The following is a 21,116-nucleotide window of genomic DNA, read 5'->3' as shown; positions in this document are numbered from 1 at the left end:
AATCCATTCTAAGTGTGAGATATAGGTACAGCAACGACTGCAACAGCACTGTAGGAGAGAAGCCAAACACAGAGTATGGGATCCAATGTATTTAACGTTGCGCCCAGCAGGGCTTCTCTCGAAATAACATAGTGGACTTTTTTAAGGCTATCAACCCATAAGGGGGTCATTAAGCCTGGTGTGAAGTTGTTCAGTCTCTACTTTTTTTTTTTTTTTTAACACCTGTTTCATGTTCGTTTCTCCCCGCAAGCTCGGGTTATATAAGGAGTCAGATGTTTGTCCACTATGTTATTTCTGAAGAAGCCCTTTTAGGCGAAACGTTAAATACATTAGATCCCATACTCTGCGTTTGGCTTCTCTCCTACAGTTGTATACAGTATTGTTTTCAGTTGCTTAGTTGTTAATATGATATGTTAAGTTAAAGAAAGAAAATACTTATCATAGTGTATTTGTATTAGTAAACTCATAATAAGCATTAGCTAGACGTGGTCATAAGCAGGCGCGGATATAAGGGGGGGGCCCAGGGGGCCCGGGCCCCCCCCTTTTGGCTTTGGCCCTTTGGCCCGATTTCATTTCAGTTCACTATTTCAATTTTATAATCCATGTTTAATCCATGTTATAATCCATTTTTATTATCATTGTATCATTTATGAAAGTTCTGGAAGGTTCGATAACATCTTGATTTCCGCTGACTGTTTTTCCGCTAATTTCCGCCTATATAAGTGACCGCTGCGTTCGACTCTCTCTCTTTCTGTTGGTATCTGCCGCATTGAATGGTTGTTTTGCTGTTTGGTTAAATATATGAAAGGTTTATCGCTGGAACTCACTACATTGGTGCCCCGTGTGAGGATTTTATTGTACGATAAACGGTAATGCTAATGCTCGTTAAACAACCGAAAATTCTGCCGTCGGGCCCCCCCCAAACTTTGTTCCTAGATCCGCGCCTGGTCATAAGTACGTAAATATCCTTCATCCATAATTTATCAAACTCTTCCACAAATGCCTTAGCTGCAGGCGCATCACTACTAGCAGCCTCACCTTTCGACAACACATGGTGAACCTGGTAACGCTCTCGAACGAAACCACCCAGCACTCACTATGAACTCATGTGAAGCATATTCTTCACCTGCACGTTCTTTCAATGTGAAATTAACTTGTAGCCTTACTTTGCACTGCTTGCAACGTCACTCTCACATTTCTTTGCCTATTACCTTCCAACCACGTGTATAGCAACTTTTCCATCTCTGCCATAACTGCCGTACGCTATGTCGGTTGCCACAACTATCTTACGCGCTGTGCTGCCAGACATGTACAGTAAACTCATAATAGGCATCTGCTAGATGTGGTCGTAAGTACGGGTGGTCGTAACTCGCGTACGTCGTAACTCGGATAGTGACTGTATCTGATTTTTTAGTACATTGTTATACCTAGTTTCTCTTTCTACATCTAAACCTCTACCTAATAATCCTCTTTATCTTGGAAACCCTGAAAAAGCATTGGTGTCCCACCTTTGAGTTGACTTTGGGGTATTCAAATAAGATTTTTTTGGTATCACCCCCTGTGGTAACTCAACTCTGCTCAGTTATTGTCAAAAAAGCGCTGAATGAGAGCTTGTTTGCTAGCCTTCCATTCATGCCAATGTCAGGGTCTAAAGTGTGGTGTGTATTTACCTAGTTGTATTTTATTGGACAAGAGCTATGCTCGTAGTGACCCATTTTCGTATCTCTCCGCATCCAGTTTATTCTTAAAATCATATATAGTTTTGGCACTCACTGTTCCTCAATTTAGTTTGTTCCAGACATCAATGACATGCTTGTGTGCATACACTTGGGTGCATCCTTGTGAACATACACTTGGGTGCATGATTGCATGTGCTTGTGTGCATGTGTGTGTATGCATGCATGCTTGTGTGTTTTTGAAACTCTTGCATAAATATCACAGAATGGAAGTATTCTTAACCTCCTTAACACAATAGTATGGTATACAAATTCCTGGTTATTTTCTGATGATACTCTACCTAAAGGTGAACCCCAAAATTAATGTTTCATAGAGGTATGATTTAAAGAATAAAAGATTTTGGTTTGGCCAAAGTCAAATAATTTTATTCAGCTGGACCCTCAGCTAATTGTGTGACATTTGGAAGAGCAAATCTGCTGTTCCACACAAAAAGTTTTTCCTCAAAAACATGAAAAAAATTTCAGGTCTCGTACCACCATCCACAAAAATTTTATAATCTTTAAGGCAATTCAAGTGAGTCGTCCTCCTTGGTTTGTGTCACTTCTGACGTTTGTGAGCCCAGTGACTCAGGTACCACTTCTGCTGGTATCTGTTGAGGTGACTCAGGTACCACTTTTGCTGATATCTGTTGGGCTATAGTAGAATCATTTTCATCAGAACCACCAGCATCTTGGCCTGGTGCCTTCTCTGTATTGCTCTGATCTTCAGAATTGGTTTCGTTACAACCACCACCACCTTGGTCTGGTCCCTCTTCTATGATGCTCTTACTTTCAGAAGTGGTTTCATTACAACCATCCTCACCTTGGTCTGGTACCTTTTTCGTGTCGTCCTTACTTTCAGAATTGGCTTTATTACAGTCACCACCACCTTGGTGGGGTACCACTTCTGTTTTGCCTTTAATTTGCCTAATTGCTAATTCTACCAAATTATATTTGCAATATTTGTTAAAGTAGTCTGGAAGGAAGGCAAAGCAACAGACATCTTTGATCACTTCAACACAGAGAACAATTTCTGGCATTTTCCGATCAGCCTTACTATTGGGACTGGCTTCCAGAATAGCCTGAGACAAACCTTGTACAATAACATCTCTTTTTATAGAGCTATTATTTCTTGCCTTAAACAAAATATAGTGACTTAGTTCTTTGTTTGAAAAGTGCTCTTTACACATTGCTTTTCCACATTTAATGATGTCTTCTGTGTGAGCCTTGCAGGTTGACTGTACTGGGATAAGACGAAGCAAACGTCTGGTGAGCTGCTTCTGTGTTTTAATTATACCATTCATGATAGCAAGAGAAATTGCTACTGGGTCTTGCAGTTTTGTACTTATGAACACACAATTAATGGCAGAACATCTCACTTGCTGGAACCTCCATTCTGTTTTGTCTTTCTTCAGAGTACTTACTTCAGCCTGGAAAATGAAAATATTTCAGTTCACTATGTTTCAATTTAAAGTAAACATTAATCAAATAATGGCATATAAATATTGGTGAACATCTAAAGGTTACACTTACCTTTAAAGCTGCATCTATGTCTTCTTCTTCATCACTTGTATCCTTTTTATCATTCTCATCCCCATTTCCTACTTTGCAGGACTCATTGTCATCTCCCAAAGTTTCATTCTCTGCATTAGAATCCCCTTCAGTAACTATCATTTCCTGTTCTTCCTTATTTGCAGTGTCAGTATCCCCTTCAGCAACATCCATTTCCTCACTCTTCAGAGCAGGATCCACCCCTGTAGAAAAAGCCATTTTGTGGTTACTACTTCAGTAAACTAATTGTACATACTTACATACATATACCAAAGGCTTTTCCCCCTTACACAGGGGGTAGCCAAAAAGAAAAAGGCATAGAAATCACTCCCACCCATTCCATTCAACTCCCCTCCTCCTTTCCTCTTATCTTGGCACCTCCTGGATGACGGGTCATCCCTGCATCCTGTCCACTGCCCTGGGTCAGAAGCAGTGTCACAAGACAGTACATCCACAGCAAGGCCGCTGCATAAATTCGGCAACCCCCCTCTCCGTCCCCTCATGCAGAAAAGGAGAAGACGGGGAGAAATCCCTTTGGGCTGCATCAAATTTTTTCTCGTACATATCTCCTCATCTCCCACCCACCCCCACTCATGCATCACAGCATCATCTATACACAACCCTTCTCCATTCACCCCTATCTTCTGTCCTCTCCCACCTTCCTCAACAGACATTCCTCTCTTTTGTAATGCCCCTTCCACCCCATCCATCCATCCATCTCATCCTAGGACACCCCCTCATTTTCACTCCTTCCACACCTCTTTTACTAATCTTTCTTCACTAATTCTTTCCATGTGTCCAAACCATCCTAATACTCTTTCATCAACCCTTTCTCCCAGCTCCCTTTCCACCCATGTTCTCCTCCTCTCATTTCTCACTCTAGCCTAGTAACCCCTATCATACTTCTCAGACATTTTATCTCAAACACATTCAAACTCCTTCTCTCTTCCTCTCTTATATTCCATGTTTCTGCCCCATACAGTGCTGTTGGCACAATCACTCCTTCATACAATCTCCTCTTAGCATCCATTCCCAAATGTCTATCTCTCATTACACTTTTTAATCCACCAAGGCATTTACTCGCTTTTCTCAATCTACATTCTACTTCCACCCCAACTCCTCCCTTTCCTGCCACATTCACACCCAAGTATCTAAAACTATCCACTTCCTCCAGTCTCTCACCCATAATGCTTACTTCCAGCCTGCTGTCACTCTCTCCCCTTGCACATCTCATCACCTTACTTTTACCCACATTTATCTTCAGCTTCCTTCTTTTACACACCTTCTCAAACTGTCACTAACTTCCTCAATCCCTCCTCTGATCCTGCTACAAGTGCAGTGTTGTCAGCAAACAACAACTGGCTTATTTCCCACTTTTCTCCATTTTCTTTAATCATCTCCAACCCCTGACCCACTACCCTTGCATTCACCTCTCACACCACCCCATCCATGTATAGATTGTACAGCTAGGGCGACATAACACACAGGGTTGCTAGATTGGCATTTGCCTGTAGATTCCCAAGTAAGTATTTAGTGTTGCATAGGCAATAACTAGCATCTATCCTTGGGTACAACACTATGAAGTGATGAGAGTTGCACAGTTGGTAAATGAGATTTAAAGTGGGTAGTAGAAAGAAGGGATAGACATTAAAAGTAATCAGCATTCTCCTTCTGATTGAAGTACTGAATGAAATTGGTTGTTGGGAATGTCACTAAGGTTTCTTAAATAATAACTACACAAGACTTGTGCAATCCCAATGCAGGGATATCCAAGGTAAGGTGTATGGCAGAATCTTAGTTGATCTAAAACCTTAATACGTTGCCCTGATTCTATATTTCAGGAGACCTGTAGCCCTCAAGAAACTAGTCACAGCCTACAAAGTAAAGACTTTACAAAATAAAACATTAACATAAAAGGGAAACAAATGGGTGATGGATCAGTGTGGGATGGGTGCATGCTTGGCTGGTTACCTCCTTTATTTGGAGGAAGAAGCCTTTTGGTTTTTGGTAAATAGGAAAATAAAACAGTCTGCAATAAAACAACTATAAACCATCTATGATTAGAAACAAATTCCTCTCCAGAGAGCACTACATGAAATGACTGGTGAACAATTCTATGCAAAAGCCCTCAACCACTTATCTTACCACAAGAAGACCTGGACAAATATGGGAATGGAGTCAGAGATGTGAAATGAACTTCAACATTAAGAAATGTAGTATAATGGAATTTGGAAAAAGCAAAAATAAAATATCGGGTCAATATAAAATTGGAAACAAGGAAGTAAAAAAAGTCCATTCAGAGAGAGACCTGGGAGTGATCATTTCAAGTGACTTGACACCTGATAAACATGTCAATAAATTATTTGGAGAGACTTTTAACTTATTAAGATCAATGCTAGGGTAGGAAATGAACCAATTGACAGAGTGGTTGGGAAATGTGGAGTTCCAGGAAAGAATCGTAGTGGAGAGATGATGGTGGAGATGTGTTTAGAAAGAGAGTTGATGATAGCAAATACAGTGTTTCGGAAGAAAGTCAATCATAAATACACAAGGGAGAGGGTGGTGGATGGAAAGGTGGTAGAGCGTTAATGGACTGTGTACTGGTAGATAGGAGTATAATAAGAAGAGTTAAGGATGTACATGTGCTAAGGGGAGAGAATGGGGGAATATCAGATCATTTTTTGGTGGAAGATAAGTTGAGAGTGGAGGATAGATGGAGAAAGAGGAAAAGGACAAAAGGTAGGGAGGTACTTAGAGTGAAATGCTTAAATGAGAAAGAAAATGAGGAGTATAAGAAGAAGCTGAGAGAGGACTGGGAGGGAGTGAATGATAGAGTAGAACTAGGAGTGGAGGAGGAATGGGGATGGTTCAACGAGGGAGTCACAAAGTGTGCTAAGATGGTGTGTGGAACAAGAAGGATGAGAGGAAATAGAAGGAAGGGTAGTGAATGATGGAATGAGGAAACAAAGGTTATAGAAGAGAAGAAGCGAGCTTTCACAGATTGGTTGCCAAATAGGATGAGGGAGTCATATGAGAGGTACAAAGAAAAGAAAAGAGAAGTAAAGCAAAAGGTAAAGGAGGCAAAGAGGAGAGCAGATGTGAAATGGGGTAAGAGTATGACAGAAAATTTTGAAAGTAATAAAAAGATGTTTTGGAAAGAAATTAAGAGAGGAAGAGGCAGCGAATCAAGTAGAGAAGAAAAGGTAAAAGGTGCAGATGGAGAGATGATAATGGAAGAGAAGGCAGTGAGAGGGGCAGAGTATTTTAGGGAGTTGCTAAATGTAAAGAAGGATAGGGAGGGAAAGGTAGTTCCAGTGGGAAGTGCTAAGAAAATGACCATGATGAGTGAGGAAAATGGAGGAGAAATAGGGAAAAATGAGGTGAAAGCAGCTGTTAAGATGATGAGAGCAGGTAAGGCACCTGGGTTGGATGGATGCCATGCAGAATGTCTAAAAAAAAAAGGAGGTACAGTTATGTGGACTGGCTGGTGAGGTTATTTAATGTTTGCTGGAGAGAGGGTAAAGTGCCGGAGGACAACAGGAGTGCCTGTATAGTTCCACTTTACAAGGGAAAAGGAGAAAAGTGTGGGTGTAGTAGTTTCAGAGGGATTAGCTTGTTAAGTGTAGTTGGGAAGGCTTATGGGAGGATTTTGATTGAAAGGATTAGAAGAGGAACAGAGGGAGTAATTGGTGAGGAACAGTGTGAATTTAGGACAGGTAGAGGTTGCACAGATCAGATTTATGTGGTAAGACAGATATGTGAGAAAGCTATAGGAAAAGGTAAGGATGTTTTTTGGGCTTTTATGGATCTGGAAAAGGCTTATGACAAGGTAGACAGGAAGGACTGTGGGATGAGGTGTCTGAGAAGTACGATAGGGGTTACTAGGCTGGACAGAGTGAGAAATGAGGTGAAGAGAACGGGGGTGGTAAGGGAATTGGGTGATAGGGTTGATGAAAGAATATTGGGATGGTTTGGACACATGGAAAGAATAAGTGAAGGAAGACTAGTAAAAGAGGTGTGGAAGGCAGAGGTGGAAGGAATGAACATGAGGGGGTGACCTAGGATGAGATGGATGGATGGGGTAAAAGGGACTTTGGGAAAGAGGGGAATGTCTGTTTAGAAAGGACGGGAGAGGACAGAAGACGAGTGAATGGAGAATGGTTGTATATGGATGATGTTGTGATGCATGAGGTGGAATGGGTGGGAGATGGGGGGTGAGGGAGTATGTGTGAGAAATAATTTGATGCAGCCCGAAGGGATTTCTCCCTGTCTTCTCCTTTTCTGCATGAGGGGACGGAGATGGGGGTCGCCAATTTAATGAAGCGGCCTTGCTGTGGATGTGCTGTGTCTTGCGACACTGCTTCTGACCCATGGCAGTGGGCGAGATACAGGGATATCCCATCATCCAGGAGGTGCCAAGATAAGAGGGAGGGTAGAGGGGAGTGGAGCATAATAGGGATGGAATGGGAGGGAGTGGTTTTTATGCCTTTGTTTTTTAGTTACCTCCCTTTCTTGATCATGGGTTGTAATTTCCCTTCCAGTTTTATGGTCATCTTTATCAGGAAGTAATCAGATGATTGATTTTGAATGGTTTTCCATGGAGTTTGGATATGTAGGGAGGGTTAATGCATGATGTCAGGAAATATTTGTTGTTATGTTGGAGAGGTTGTCTAGTGTGGTTGTTGCTGGAATTAATTACTTTTAGGATGGCAAGTTGTTAAAAGAATTGGTCTTCTTTTTGCCTTTTGTGCATTAAACCAAATTGGATAATAGGCATTCAGATCACCTGTCAGTATGGTTTGTTATCAAGCTAGTGGTTGGAGTTGTGGGATAAAGCCTCATGGGGTCGATATAGTTGGTGGCATACACATGTTTGTGATAATGTAGATTTTCTTTATTTGTATTTGGGTTGTATTTATATTTATTTAGTGATAGTGTCTGTAATTGACTATCTGGTATCACTTTGTTTTGTTGGAGAAGGGTATGTTGTTTTACACTAGTATTAAGAGTTCACCTCTGTGTCTTGTGTTGTCTTCTCTTGTTGTGTAATCTGTGAATGAGGGTATTGATATGATTTCAATTTTTTTCTTGTACAAGTGCTATATGTATGTTGTGCTCATGTAGAAAAAGGAGAAGTTCCATATGTTTGTGGGTTGGTGTTATGTGTCGGTTACAGCTTCAGTTTTTTGTATATTGGGATTTCTTCCTATCATCTCTATTTTCTGCATGAGGGCACATGGAGGGAGGGTCAACATGTAAATGAAGAGGCCCTGCTGTGGATGTGGTGTTTTGCTGTATTGCTTCTGACCTGGGCAATGGGCAGATGATAGGGGTGAACCTTCACCCATGAGGAGCTAAGATAAGAGAGATACAAGGGTGGTGGATAGGAGTGGGGGAAGAAGCCCTTGGTATATGTAGATAGATTGTGTTTGCAAGTGTTGTACATTCTAAGTGGAACCAATAGTAATGTGTGTTGCATTTGATGGATATGAGTATATTTAACGAGTTTAGTGCATGTGGGGCAAATGTAAGGACATGGGTCAATTTCTATATCACCAACTACTAGGTAGAGAGGTGGGAGAATGGGTGCAAGTACACAGACATCCTTATGTGAAAAATGAGGGCATGTAAGAATGTAAAGAGTAACTTTATGGCCCAGTCTAGAAATCAGGTGGGAAAGTCTTCTTACATTAGGAAAGACTTGGAATCCCTACCTATAAACCCCGAGGACAAACATGGAGTAAAACTTTAAGGATGAACAAAAATTATGAAATGATAAAATACAAAATAATATATAAGACTTTTGGGTAGCAAGTTACTGTATAAGATGAAGAAACCCGATGAAAGTGGCTGGAGGTCCACACAGGCCTATAGAGCTGGATGTGTGATTCAGTGGTTGTACGTTTACCTCCCTTTCCGTACAGTTGATCTGCAAACTGGTTCAAGACGTGGTATGCTTCTTTAACACACTCCTTCTCTCGGTCATTGCACGTGCACAAGAAACCAACCATGTTGGGAGCCAATGCATTTCTCATGTGTCTCTGACGTTTAGCAAATGTGACATAATATGATCTTCGCCTTTTGGAATTCTTCCCCATTGTATTTTCCTGTGGAGAGAAGAAATTATATTAGAAAAGAAAGAAAATATATATATATATATATATATATATATATATATATATATATATATATATATATATACATATATACAGGTAGTCGTCGATTTACGACCAAGTTCGGTTCCGACAGACAGGTCGTAAGTCGATCTGGACGCAAGTCGGACTTTATATATATACAGTATATATTACCCTTTAAATATTATTTTTGTTACTGTATACATGTATATTCTATATTATATTTAGCATACTGAAATAATCTTAGCATCTTTGAACTATGTTGTATAGTATTTTTTAAACCTTTTTTATAATTTTATCTGATTTTCTTTGGGAAACGTAGCCTAAGCCTAAGCATACTGAATAAAATCCTATCATCTTTGACCTATGATATTTAATACTATATTTTTTAACATTTTTATTATTCTATCATCAGACTTTCTTTAGGAAACGTATGCATACTGAATAAAATCTTATCATCTTTGAGCTACGTTGTTTAATATTCATTATTCTTTTTATAATTGTCATTAGGAAACGTAGCCTAGGCCTACGCATACTGAATAAAGTCCTGTCATCTTTGACCTACAAATACTTTTTTGTTGGTTAAATTAAAATCATTGTACTGTATAGTTTACATCTTATTAATTGCAAAACATTAAAAATACTAAATGCAAGGCAAAATTGGGAAAAAAATTATTTCAAAACACATTCTTTTCGTTTACATACTGTACCGAAAATATTGTTATCAACAACAGAATAGGCTTAAACAAAGTTTACTGTTACATTTTATTAATTGCAAAACATAAAAATACATAATGCAAGGCAAAATGAGGAAAAAAATATTTCAAAACATTCTTTTCGTTTACGTACTATACCGAAAATATTGCAAAACTTAAAAATACAAAATGCTGTACCGAACATATTGTTATCGACAACAGACTAGGCATAAAAAAGTTTTACTGTTACATTTTGTTAATTGCAAAACATATTAAAATATAAAATCCAAGGCAAAATTGAGATCCTCTCTTTGTCTTTTAAAAATTATCGACACTGTAGAATGTGATAACTGAAGTTCACGTGCTATCACATTAACTTTCTTCCCTCCTTCATAATGTTTTATCACTTTCATTTTCGTGTCAAGATCAATAATCTTTCTTTGTTTCTTGGCAGGCTTGGAAATATCGAAAGATAATTTTCTTTCAGACATCTTCATGGGGGTTTGAAGCACAAAAAATTTAAAGATATAATCCTTGTCATGAATGAAGTCAGAAATACCACATGCTCCTGAATGAGAGGGAAGCTGACGCTGACGGTAACCTGCCAAAACTGTACTCGCGTCTCGCGGCGTGCAAAGTAATTGTACTGCACTGCCAGGCATAACATTGCAATTCTATTACTCTATTAAATGTTAAATATTACTGCACTATCTCGTGATCGTAAAGTCGATCAGTCGTAAGTCGCATAGGTCGTATGTCGACGACTACCTGCATATATATATACTGTACTAGCCAAATTACCCACGCGTTGCTGCGGGCAAATGATGATCATTTAAATTTTGATAGAATTTGTGGAGAAAAGTTACACATATCAATATAACTCAATGGAAAAGGTAACACAAATAAAATGTTAAGTATGAAAAAAAAACAATTTGAGGAGGGAGACGCCCTTTGAAAATAAAATATATTCGGCCATAAGAGAATAATTGAACCAACTTTTTATTATCTTTGAACTAGAGTATTTTTTTTTCTAAAGGGTATCAACCCATAAGGGGGTCATTAAGCCTGGTGTGAAGTTGTTCAGTCTCTACATTTTTCTTATTTCTCCATTATCACTTGAATAGAAAAGCTATCATGCCACCCACGACCCACCTCTGGTAACATACATAAATGATTAACATACAGGTGCTTCCACAACTGTCGTGGCAAAACAGCTGCACATGAAATAACTTATAGTAGATGGTGTGCATTTTGACCTATCTGCCATTAGGTTACTCTTGGTATCAGTGTACACACATCAGACAAATTCATCCAGGTAATTTTCTACATTTCATAAATCTTCTCTATTCTTCAATTCACATCCATACTTTCCTTTTCCTTCTGATTACTTTCATATTCTTCCTGATAATGAGTACAACATTCCAGTACATTTTAAGTAACATGGGACTACACTGCTTTTGTGATGGTGATGACATCCAAGAATACCTCCCAACCTAACCTTAGGTTGAGTTGGGAGCTGATCTCTGACAATGTCATGTGTATACTTGGTTAGATAAGTTAACCTCAGAAGTTATCACATGCATATGTGGTGGGGCACCAGTGCAAGACAGTAAAGTTGCAGGACCACATTACATTGCACCAACATTCCCATCAGAAATGAAAGGGAAAATGTTTATAATTATTTGCAACAATTATGCAGTGGGCAAAAGAAAGGGATGACCTTTCATCCACAAGGAGCTAAGATCAGAGTAGAATGGGTAGAAGTGGGTGCATGCCTTTATTTGGCTACCTCCCTTATATGGGGGGAAAAGTCCTTTGTATATGGATAGACAGGCTTGTAACAATACAATATCCACTCAAGGAGTTTTGTAAGACATTTCTACATTCATATTAGATATCTAGAAATTTCAATGCTATTCCAAGTGTCAGGATAATTATCCTGAAATCCAAAGGATTACCTAACTTCATAGTAAGGATGGGGGAAAGTACCAGTAGACTGGGTAATTTTATCCGAATATACACACAGTGTCACTATTTTTCTTCTTATTCAGTTGAGAATTTTCTCCATTAAATCAATCTATAAGCAAACTTTTTGCAAGCAAGTGAGAGCTTAATAGCTTCAAAGTTTATGGGACAATATGAAGTATCTGATACAATGGGCAGAAAGGAGATCGAGTAGATCATGCTTACCAGAATATCATCACTTCAATGTAATCAATACACCACACTAAAGTACTATGACAAATTCTAGTGAAGAATCTACCAATTAACCCCTTCAATACGATGACGCCTACGTAGGCGTCATGAGGAGCAAGTGGGTATGCGAGGATGCCGATGTCGGCGTCTTGATTATATTTTTTGTAGTCGTAGCTGCGTGACCCCTATACTCTGTAAACTGGCTTCATCATATTTTCTAAGGTTATCAAAATTCACGGGTGAAAGAGAACGAGCTATATAAGTGGTAACTTGGTAACTTTAGTTTTTATAATGCAAGTATTATGACGCAACATCGCACGTCTGGCAGCTAATGCTGCCCGCGAGATTTTGGCCCGTAGTGAAGGGGTTAAAATCATCAGTACATACAAACAACCTAAAATTACAAATATCATCTGGAGAAGCTAGAAGCTGAAGAATTTAAATTAGTTCAATAAATCATGAAAAAGACCTTAGAATTTTAACTAACAGGCACTCAACATTTGATGCACACATTTAGGACAAACAAATAAAGCTAACCAAATTATCGAAATGATACAATGCACTTTGGTGGCCTTAAACATCCCTACATCTAGATGAATATTTAAGTCTATGGTGTAGTGCCATCTGGAGTTTGCACAGTCTATGTGGTCACCCAAGAAAATGAGCAGGCATACAATAGAAAACATTTTCCAAAGAGCATCAAACCTGTTGCTTGGAATGAAATCCCTCACATATCCCTCTCAATTACGATTACTGGGACTTCCAACAATAGCATACCAGGAGAGGGGATGTGATTAAGGTACACCTACTCTTAATACAGCACTCACCAACTGCCACTGTTTGGGCCCAGGATATAAATCCACTTCAGGAATTAGTGTTTTATGTCCTGGGGGGCCAATTCCTGAAGTGGGTCTATGTCCTGTGCCCAAACATCCACACAAGTGGCAGTTGGCCAGTGTTGGATTATGAGACCTAAGTGTATTCAAATATATACTGTATGATAATGAGATAATTTTTCATCTGAAGGAGAGTCTGGGCCCATCTTGAGGAAACAACAGGAAGCTGGCAAAGTTAAGATGCAAAACCACAAAGAACAGATGCCCTATATTTCAAGATTTATGGACTTATGGAACAGCTTGCCAAATGAAGTGATCAGTGCAGCAAGTATGGCAACATTAGAAAGTTGGCTTGACAAATTCTGAAAATAGCAAAAATCAGTTTGATCCTGAAGCAAAACTTGCTACCACCCCTAGGCAACTATATCCATTTCAACACTGATGAGCATTTGGACATAGAGGCCTAGTTGGCCTGTACCCAGTATCACCATAAGGTTGTCAGGAATAAATCCCAACAGGGATTTTTTGAGTATATAAGCTATTATTACAAATTTATATAGACATCTGTGGTTATGACCTCAGTTAATTTAGTGAATTGACAGCTGTAGAATTATGATTAAGATTGAAACACAGCAATTAAGCATATCAAGTTGTATGAAATGTGTATTCTAGAATGCTTAGTATATGAAAGCATGTATAACAAATTATACAACTCTCCTTTTTCCATTTAGATAGTGACCACCATCTCCAGGAATGTTGAGTTGCCGATATATCGTTTTCATTATTAATCTTTTTATTTACCATCTGGTGACTTCTCCATCTTGAGTATTGGTTCTGGTGTATTACCCATATCTAATTCCCATGTATGGGGATTAGCTATTATATGTATCATACAACATTTTCACTTCAGTTAAGGTGAAGTTGTACCCCTATAGATCTTTGGCAATGAGAGGTCAAAGGTCACTACAAAGGCTTACAAAGGCAGAGAATGCCGACAGGAGACCTTTTGGTCCATATCTAAGTCGGATGCAAAAAAAAATCATAATAATAAAATAATAAATAAAAACTATAATAATGTAAATAACAAATATAATACACAAATAAATGCATAGGTATAGTTAAATAATAAACAAACAGGTAAATAGTAAATAATAATAAATTGACATATAACTAATAATAAATGAAAACCAAACACACAAATGATAACAAAACAAAAACAAATAATATAAAATAAATTATAATCATTAGAGAATCTTGCTTAGGTGTTTATCTAAATGATGCTTAAAGCTTCAAACTGAACTACATTGTACTACCTGTGCAGGAAGTTTATTCCATTCGTTAACTACATGGTTGGTGAAGTTGTTTCTACCTACTTCCAAATTGAATCTATTTCTGGACAGTTTGAGACCATTGTTTCTTGTCTGAATTCCATTCGTTAACTACATGGTTGGTGAAGTTGTTTCTACCTACTTCCAAATTGAATCTATTTCTGGACAGTTTGAGACCATTGTTTCTTGTCTGATTCTCATTCAATGTGAAAATTTTGTCACTTTTGATGTTGTCAATTCCCTTTAGAATTTTAAAGACCTGTATCAAGTCACCTCTGAGTCTACGCTTTTTGGGGGAAGACAGATTCATATGTTTTAGTCGATTTTCGTATGATTTATTTTTTATATTTGGAATCAGTTTTGTGGCTCGCCGTTATACTTTTTCCAGTCTCTCAATGTCTTATGAGATTTGGTGACCATACGGAAACAGCATATTCCAAATGTGGATGAACTGACGATTTATATAGCTTGTTAATGAATGACGGACTTTTGAAATCAAAAGATCGCACAAACAGTCCTAGAATCCTATTTGCTTTCTCAGAGGCTGAAATACACTGCTTGGATGATTTGAGGTCGTTACTGATAATTACGCCAAGATCTTTTTAACTATCCACTTTTGTTAACGAATTTCCTAATAACTTGTAATCGTACTTACTGTTATTTTTACCTATGTGCATTACCTTGTATCAAGTTTCATTAGCCACTTTTCAGACCATTGCTGTAATTTATCTAAATCTTCTTGAATATCTAATTGGTTTAAGTGATCATTTGCCATTCCGCACAGTTTTGTATCATCAGCAAATTTGGAAACGGCAGATTTTAGTCCATGGTCTATATCATTTATACATACTATGAATAGAAGTGGCCCAAGAATGGAACCCTGAGGAACTCCACTTGTAACATTTTTCCATTTAAAACAACTCTGTTTTCGAACATTCAACCAATTACTAGTCCAACTTAATAGGCTACCACTTATTCCATGTAAAGCTAATTTAGTAAGTAGTCTTTCATGTGGGACGGTATCAAAAGCTTTTGATACCGTCATTGAGGAGAATGGAGGAGAAATAAGGAAGGATGAGGTGAAGGCAGTTGTTAAGATGATGAAAGCAGGTAAGGCACCTGGTCTGGATGGATGCCATGCGGAATGTCTGAAAAAGGGAGGTACAGTGATGGTGGACTGGTTGGTGAGGTTATTTAATGTTTGTTGGAGAGAGGGTAGAGTGCCGGAGGACTGGAGGAGTGCCTGTATAGTTCCTCTTTACAAGGGAAAAGGGGACAAGTGTGAATGTAGTAGTTTCAGAGGGATTAGCTTGTTGAGTGTAGTTGGGAAGGCGTATGGGAGGATCTTGGTTGAGAGGATTAGGAGAGGAACAGAAGGAGTAATTGGTGAGGAACAGTGTGGATTTAGGACAGGTAGAGGTTGTGTAGATCAGATCTTTGTGGTAAGACAGATATGTGAGAAAGCTATAGGAAAGGGGAAGGATGTTTTTTGGGCTTTTATGGATCTGGAAAAGGCTTATGATAGGGTAGACAGGAAGGCACTGTGGGAGGTTATGCAGATATATGGGATAGGAGGAAAGCTTCTGGGAGCTGTCAAGAGTTTTTATGAGAATAGTAGAGCTTGTGTCAGGATTGGAAATGGAGAGTGAGTGGTTCGAGGTAAAGGTGGGACTTCGTCAAGGATGCGTTATGTCGCCCTGGCTGTTCAACTTATACATGGATGGGGTGGTGCGAGAGGTAAATGCAAGGGTAGTGGGCAAGGGATTGGAGATGGTTAAAGAAAATGGAGAAAAGTGGGAGGTGAGCCAGCTGTTGTTTGCGGACGACACTGCGCTTGTGGCAGGATCGGAGGAGGGATTGAGGAAGTTGGTGGCAGAGTTTGGGAGAGTATGTGATAGAAGAAAGCTAAAGATAAATGTGGGTAAAAGTAAGGTGATGAGATGTACAAGGGGTGAAAGTGGCAGTAGACTGGAAGTGAGCATTAAGGGAGAGCGACTGGAGGAAGTGGATAGTTTTAGATACTTGGGTGCAAATGTGGCAGGGAAAGGTGGAGTGAAAGTGGAGGTAGAATGTAGATTGAGAGAAGCGAGTAAATGCCTTGGTGGATTAAAAAGTGTAATGAGGAATAGACATTTGGGAATGGATGCTAAGAGGAGACTGTATGAAGGAGTGATTGTGCCAACAGCACTGTATGGGGCAGAAACATGGAACATAAGAGAGGAAGAGAGAAGGAGTTTGAATGTGTTTGAGATGAGGTGTCTGAGAAGTATGATGGGGGTTACTAGGCTAGAGTGAGAAATGAGGAGGTGAGGAGGAGAACAGGGGTGGAAAAGGAGCTGGGAGATAGGGTTGATGAAAGAATATTAGGATGGTTTGGACACATGGAAAGAATGAGTGAAGAAAGACTAGTAAAAGAGGTGTGGAAGGCAGATGTGGAGGGAGTGAATATGAGGGGACGTCCTAGGATGAGGTGGATGGATGGGGTGAAGGGGGCTTTGGGGAAGAGGGGAATGTCTGTTGAGGAAGGACGGGAGAGGACAGAAGACAGGGGTGAATGGAGAATGGTTGTATATGGATGATGCTGTGATAGCATGAGGTGGAATGGGCGGGTGGATGGGGGGTGAGGTAGTATGTGTGAGAAATATTTGACACAGCCCGAAGGGATTTCTCCCCGTCCTCTCATTTTATGCAATGGGGGGACGGAGAGGGGGGGTCACCGATTTAATGAAGCAGCCTTGCTGTGGATGTGCTGTGTCTTGCGACACTGCTTCTGACCCAGGGCAGTGGACAAGGTGCAGGGATGACCCGTCATTCAGGAGGTGCTAAGATAAGAGGGAGGGTGGAGGGGTGTGGAGTGTATTCAGGGGTGGAATGGGTGGGATTGATTTTGTGCCTTTTTCTTTTTGGCTACCCCCCTTGTAAGGGGGAAAAAGCCTTGGTATATGTATGTATGTAGATATATTAAATTTATATTGTTTCTTTTTTCATAATTCGAGATAACTGTGTTGTAGAATTCGAGTAAGTTAGTCACACAAGAACGTTTCCGTCTGAAACCATACTGGCTATCATTTATCAAATGGTTACTTTCTAAATGATGTTCGATAGCATCTCTGATGATAGTTTCCATTATTTTTCCTATGATTGAAGTCAAACTTATAGACCTATAGTTAATTAGCTTCTTTTTGTCACCTTTTTTTAATATGGGAGTAATGTTAGCTAGCTTCCATTCTCTTGGGACATCTCCGGATATGATGGATTTCTTGAAAATAATTTCTAATGGAACAACAATCTCATTTTTCATTTCCTTAAAAATTCTGGGATGCCAACTGTCAGGCCCTGGTGTTTTATTAACTTTGAGTTTATCTATACAACTTTTAATTTTTTCTTTTGTTATATTTACCGTAGTAAGTTTACCCTAGACTTTTCACAGGTTTCAGTTTGGAGTTCACTTTGAGGCGTTTCATTTACAAATACCGAGTTAAAATAATTGTTTAAGATATTACACATTCCTTTATTTGAATATTCAAGTTGACCATCAGCAGATAATAGTGGACCAATGTGATTCCTAACAACCTTTTTATCTCTAATGTAACTATAGAATTCTTTGGGATTCTCTTTGGATTTATCAGCGATGTTCATTTCGTATTGTTGTTTTCTTTTTCTTATTGTCTTTTTTAAATCTCTCTGTATTGATACATAACTTTCATAGTCATTAGATGCACCCAAGCACTTATATTTCTTATAAGCCTGTCTCTTTTTAGCAATACTTTTTTCAGTTTCTTTGTCGAGCCACTTTGGGCGAGCCTGATTTGGGGGACGTCTGTCCTTAAAAGGAATGTAAGTATGAATCATCTTAGTGAGCATATTTTGAAATATTTCCCACATCTGATCTACAGGTCTTTCGTTTAATTTTGCCTCCCAATCTGTAAACTGAAGCTTAACATCAGACCCTTTATTACCCATGATTTGAAACTGAACAGAGGTGTTAGTGATTCATGATTGGGAAGTGATATGAAATTTGTCCCATTCACAGACCTCATATAAACCTGATAGTGTGAAATGTAAATGCAATGAAGTATGTGTTAAACCATAGAAGGGACGCATTCTTTGAAAGAACCAGTCTCCCCTCAACATACCTTCATACACTTAAAATCCACTCTCGGAGAAATAATGTCAGAAGTACAGATCCATATATTTTGACCACTATCTGTAGTCCTCTTCAGCAGAAGAAGACTACAGATAGTAGTCAAAATATGCGGAGCTCCTGGACTTCTGACATTATTTCTCTGATGGTGGGTTTTAAGTGTATATTTACAAATATGTTATAACATTTCAGTTTCACATACCTTAATCCTTCCCTCCATTCCCATACCCATCCTCCATGCCAGACTTAAAGTCGATGCACACATCACCACCACCAGAACAAAGATGAAGAAAATCACCAAGTAGCCCCAAGGCCACATTTGGGAATGGATACTAAGAGGAGACTATATGAAGGAGTGATTGTGCCACCAACACTGTATGGAGCAGAAACATGGAACATAAGAGAAGAAGAGAGAAGGAGTTTGAATGTGTTTGAGATGAGATGTCTGAGAAGTATGATGGGGGTTACTAGGCTGGATAAAGTGAGAAATGAGGAGGAGAACAGGGGTGGAAAGGGGGTTGGGAGATAGGGTTGATGAAAGAGTATTAGGATGGTTTGGACACATGGAAAGAATGAGTGAAGAAAGACTAATAAAAGAGGTATGGAAGGCAGATGTGGAGAGAGTGAACATGAGGGGACATCTTAGGATGAGGTGGATGGATGGGGTGAAAGGGGCTTTGGGGAAGAGGGGTGTCTGTTGAGGAAGGACGGGAGAGGACAGAAGACAGGGGTGAATGGAGAATGGTTGTATATGGATGATGTTGTGATGCATGAGGTGGAATGGGCGGGGGGATGGGGGGTGAGGTAGTATGTGTGAGCAAATTTTGACACAGCCCGGAGTGATTTCTCCCCGTCTTCTCCTTTTATGCATGGGGGGACGGAGAGGTGGGGGTCGCCGATTGTATGAAGTGGCCTTGCTGTGGATGTGCTGTGTCTTGCGACACTGCTTCTGACCCAGGGCAGTGGGTAAGGTGCAGGGATGACCCATCATCCAGGAGGTGCTAAGATGAGAGAGAGGGTGGAGGGATGTGGAGTGTATTCAGGGATGGAATGGGTGGGAATGATTTTATGCCTTTTCCTTTTTGGCTACCTCCCTTGTATGGGGGAAAAAGACTTGGTATATGTATGTATGTTTAATGGAATATCTAAACAAAACAGAAAAAGTGAAATGATTATATATTCACAAAGACACATGATGCTTTGAGATGCCATTGCACTTTTCAGGGTTCAACGAGTTCCTGCCAATCACAGGTATGTAGTTTTTCGCTTCTACATACATACATCATACATATCCCAAAGGCTTTTTCCCCCTACATGGGGGGTAGCCAAAAAGAAAAAGGCATAGAAACCACTCCCACCCATTCCATGTCCTATATATTCCACTCCCCTCCACCTTCCTCCCTCCCTCTTATCTTGGCACCTCCTGAATGACGGGTCATCCCTGCATCCTGTCCACTGCCCTGGGTCAGAACTAGTGTCACAAGACACAGCACATCCACAGCAAGGCTGCTTCATGAATTTGGCAACGCCCCCTCTCCGTCCCCTCATGCAAAAAAAAAGACGAGGAGAAATCCCTTCGGGCTGCATCAATTTTTTTTTCTCATACATGCTTCCTCACCCCCCATCCCCCACCCACTCCCCCTTATGCATCACAGCATCATCTATACACAACCCATCTCCATTCATCCCTATCTTCTGTCCTCTCCCGTCCTTCCTCCACAGACATTCCTCTCTTTTGTAATACCCCTTTCACCCCATCCATCCATCTCATCCTAGGACACCCCCTCATATTCACTCCTTCCACCTCTGCCTTCCACACTTCTTTTACTGGTCTTTCTTCACTCATTCTTTCCATGTGTCCAAACCATCCTAATACCCTTTCATCAACCCTATCTCCCAGTTCCCTTTCCACCCCTGTTCTCCTCCTCACCTCCTCATTTCTCACTCTATCTAGCCTAGTAACCCCTATCATACTTCTAAGGCATTTCATCTCAAACACATTCAAACTCCTTCTCTCTTCCTCTTTCATGTTCCATGTTTCTGCCCCGTACAATGCTGTTGGCACAATCACTCCTTCATATAACCTCCTCTTAGCATCCATTCCCACATGTCTATTTCTCTTTTCGCTTCTATGTTATAAAATTCACAGGAGTATCCCAGAATTAACTCAGTGGGGTAGTCCCCTAGATTAAACTTACACTGTCAGCATTATCATATGTATTAAAAGTGATGGATAAATTTGTTGTACATACATATACCAAAGGCTTTTTCCCCCTACACAGGGGGGTAGCCAAAAAGAAAAATGCATAATATTCTCCACTAAGGTAACAATATTATGCCATGTATAGGTGGCCTTCCCCTCTTACATCTCATAATCTCATACATAAAAATTTAAGATACACATACCCTAACCTAACCCAAGAAAATAACAACCTAATAGTCTGATCTAAAAAAAATAATAATAATAATAATAATAAAAAAAAAATAAAAAAAGCAGAATCTACATATTCAATATAT

General features: G+C 39.6%; 1 protein-coding gene across 4 annotated transcripts in view; it reads right to left on the bottom strand.

The window, feature by feature from the left end:
• Positions 1–2,062: 2,062 nt before the first annotated feature.
• Positions 2,063–21,116, bottom strand: part of LOC143038564 (THUMP domain-containing protein 1 homolog) — a 479,094-nt gene continuing 460,040 nt past the window's right edge. For 3 of the 4 annotated variants that reach the window (XM_076207924.1, XM_076207923.1, XM_076207922.1), the window contains exons 2-4: positions 9,175–9,373; positions 3,249–3,469; positions 2,063–3,145 (exon numbers count right to left, since the gene is read on the bottom strand). In XM_076207924.1, coding sequence (XP_076064039.1) covers positions 2,237–3,145; positions 3,249–3,469; positions 9,175–9,364 — 1,320 coding nt within the window. In that variant the 5' untranslated portion in view covers positions 9,365–9,373 and the 3' untranslated portion in view covers positions 2,063–2,236. The remainder of the gene's footprint in view (positions 3,146–3,248; positions 3,470–9,174; positions 9,374–21,116) is intronic. The other variant, XM_076207921.1, reaches the window with a different exon arrangement.

Source organism: Oratosquilla oratoria, chromosome 24 (assembly GCF_046742065.1).
Source record: "Oratosquilla oratoria isolate Oo_2021 chromosome 24, ASM4674206v1, whole genome shotgun sequence".
NCBI lineage: Eukaryota > Metazoa > Arthropoda > Malacostraca > Stomatopoda > Squillidae > Oratosquilla > Oratosquilla oratoria.
Note: the sequence above shows the minus strand (reverse complement) of the source record. Positions and strands in the feature narration are given on the sequence as shown.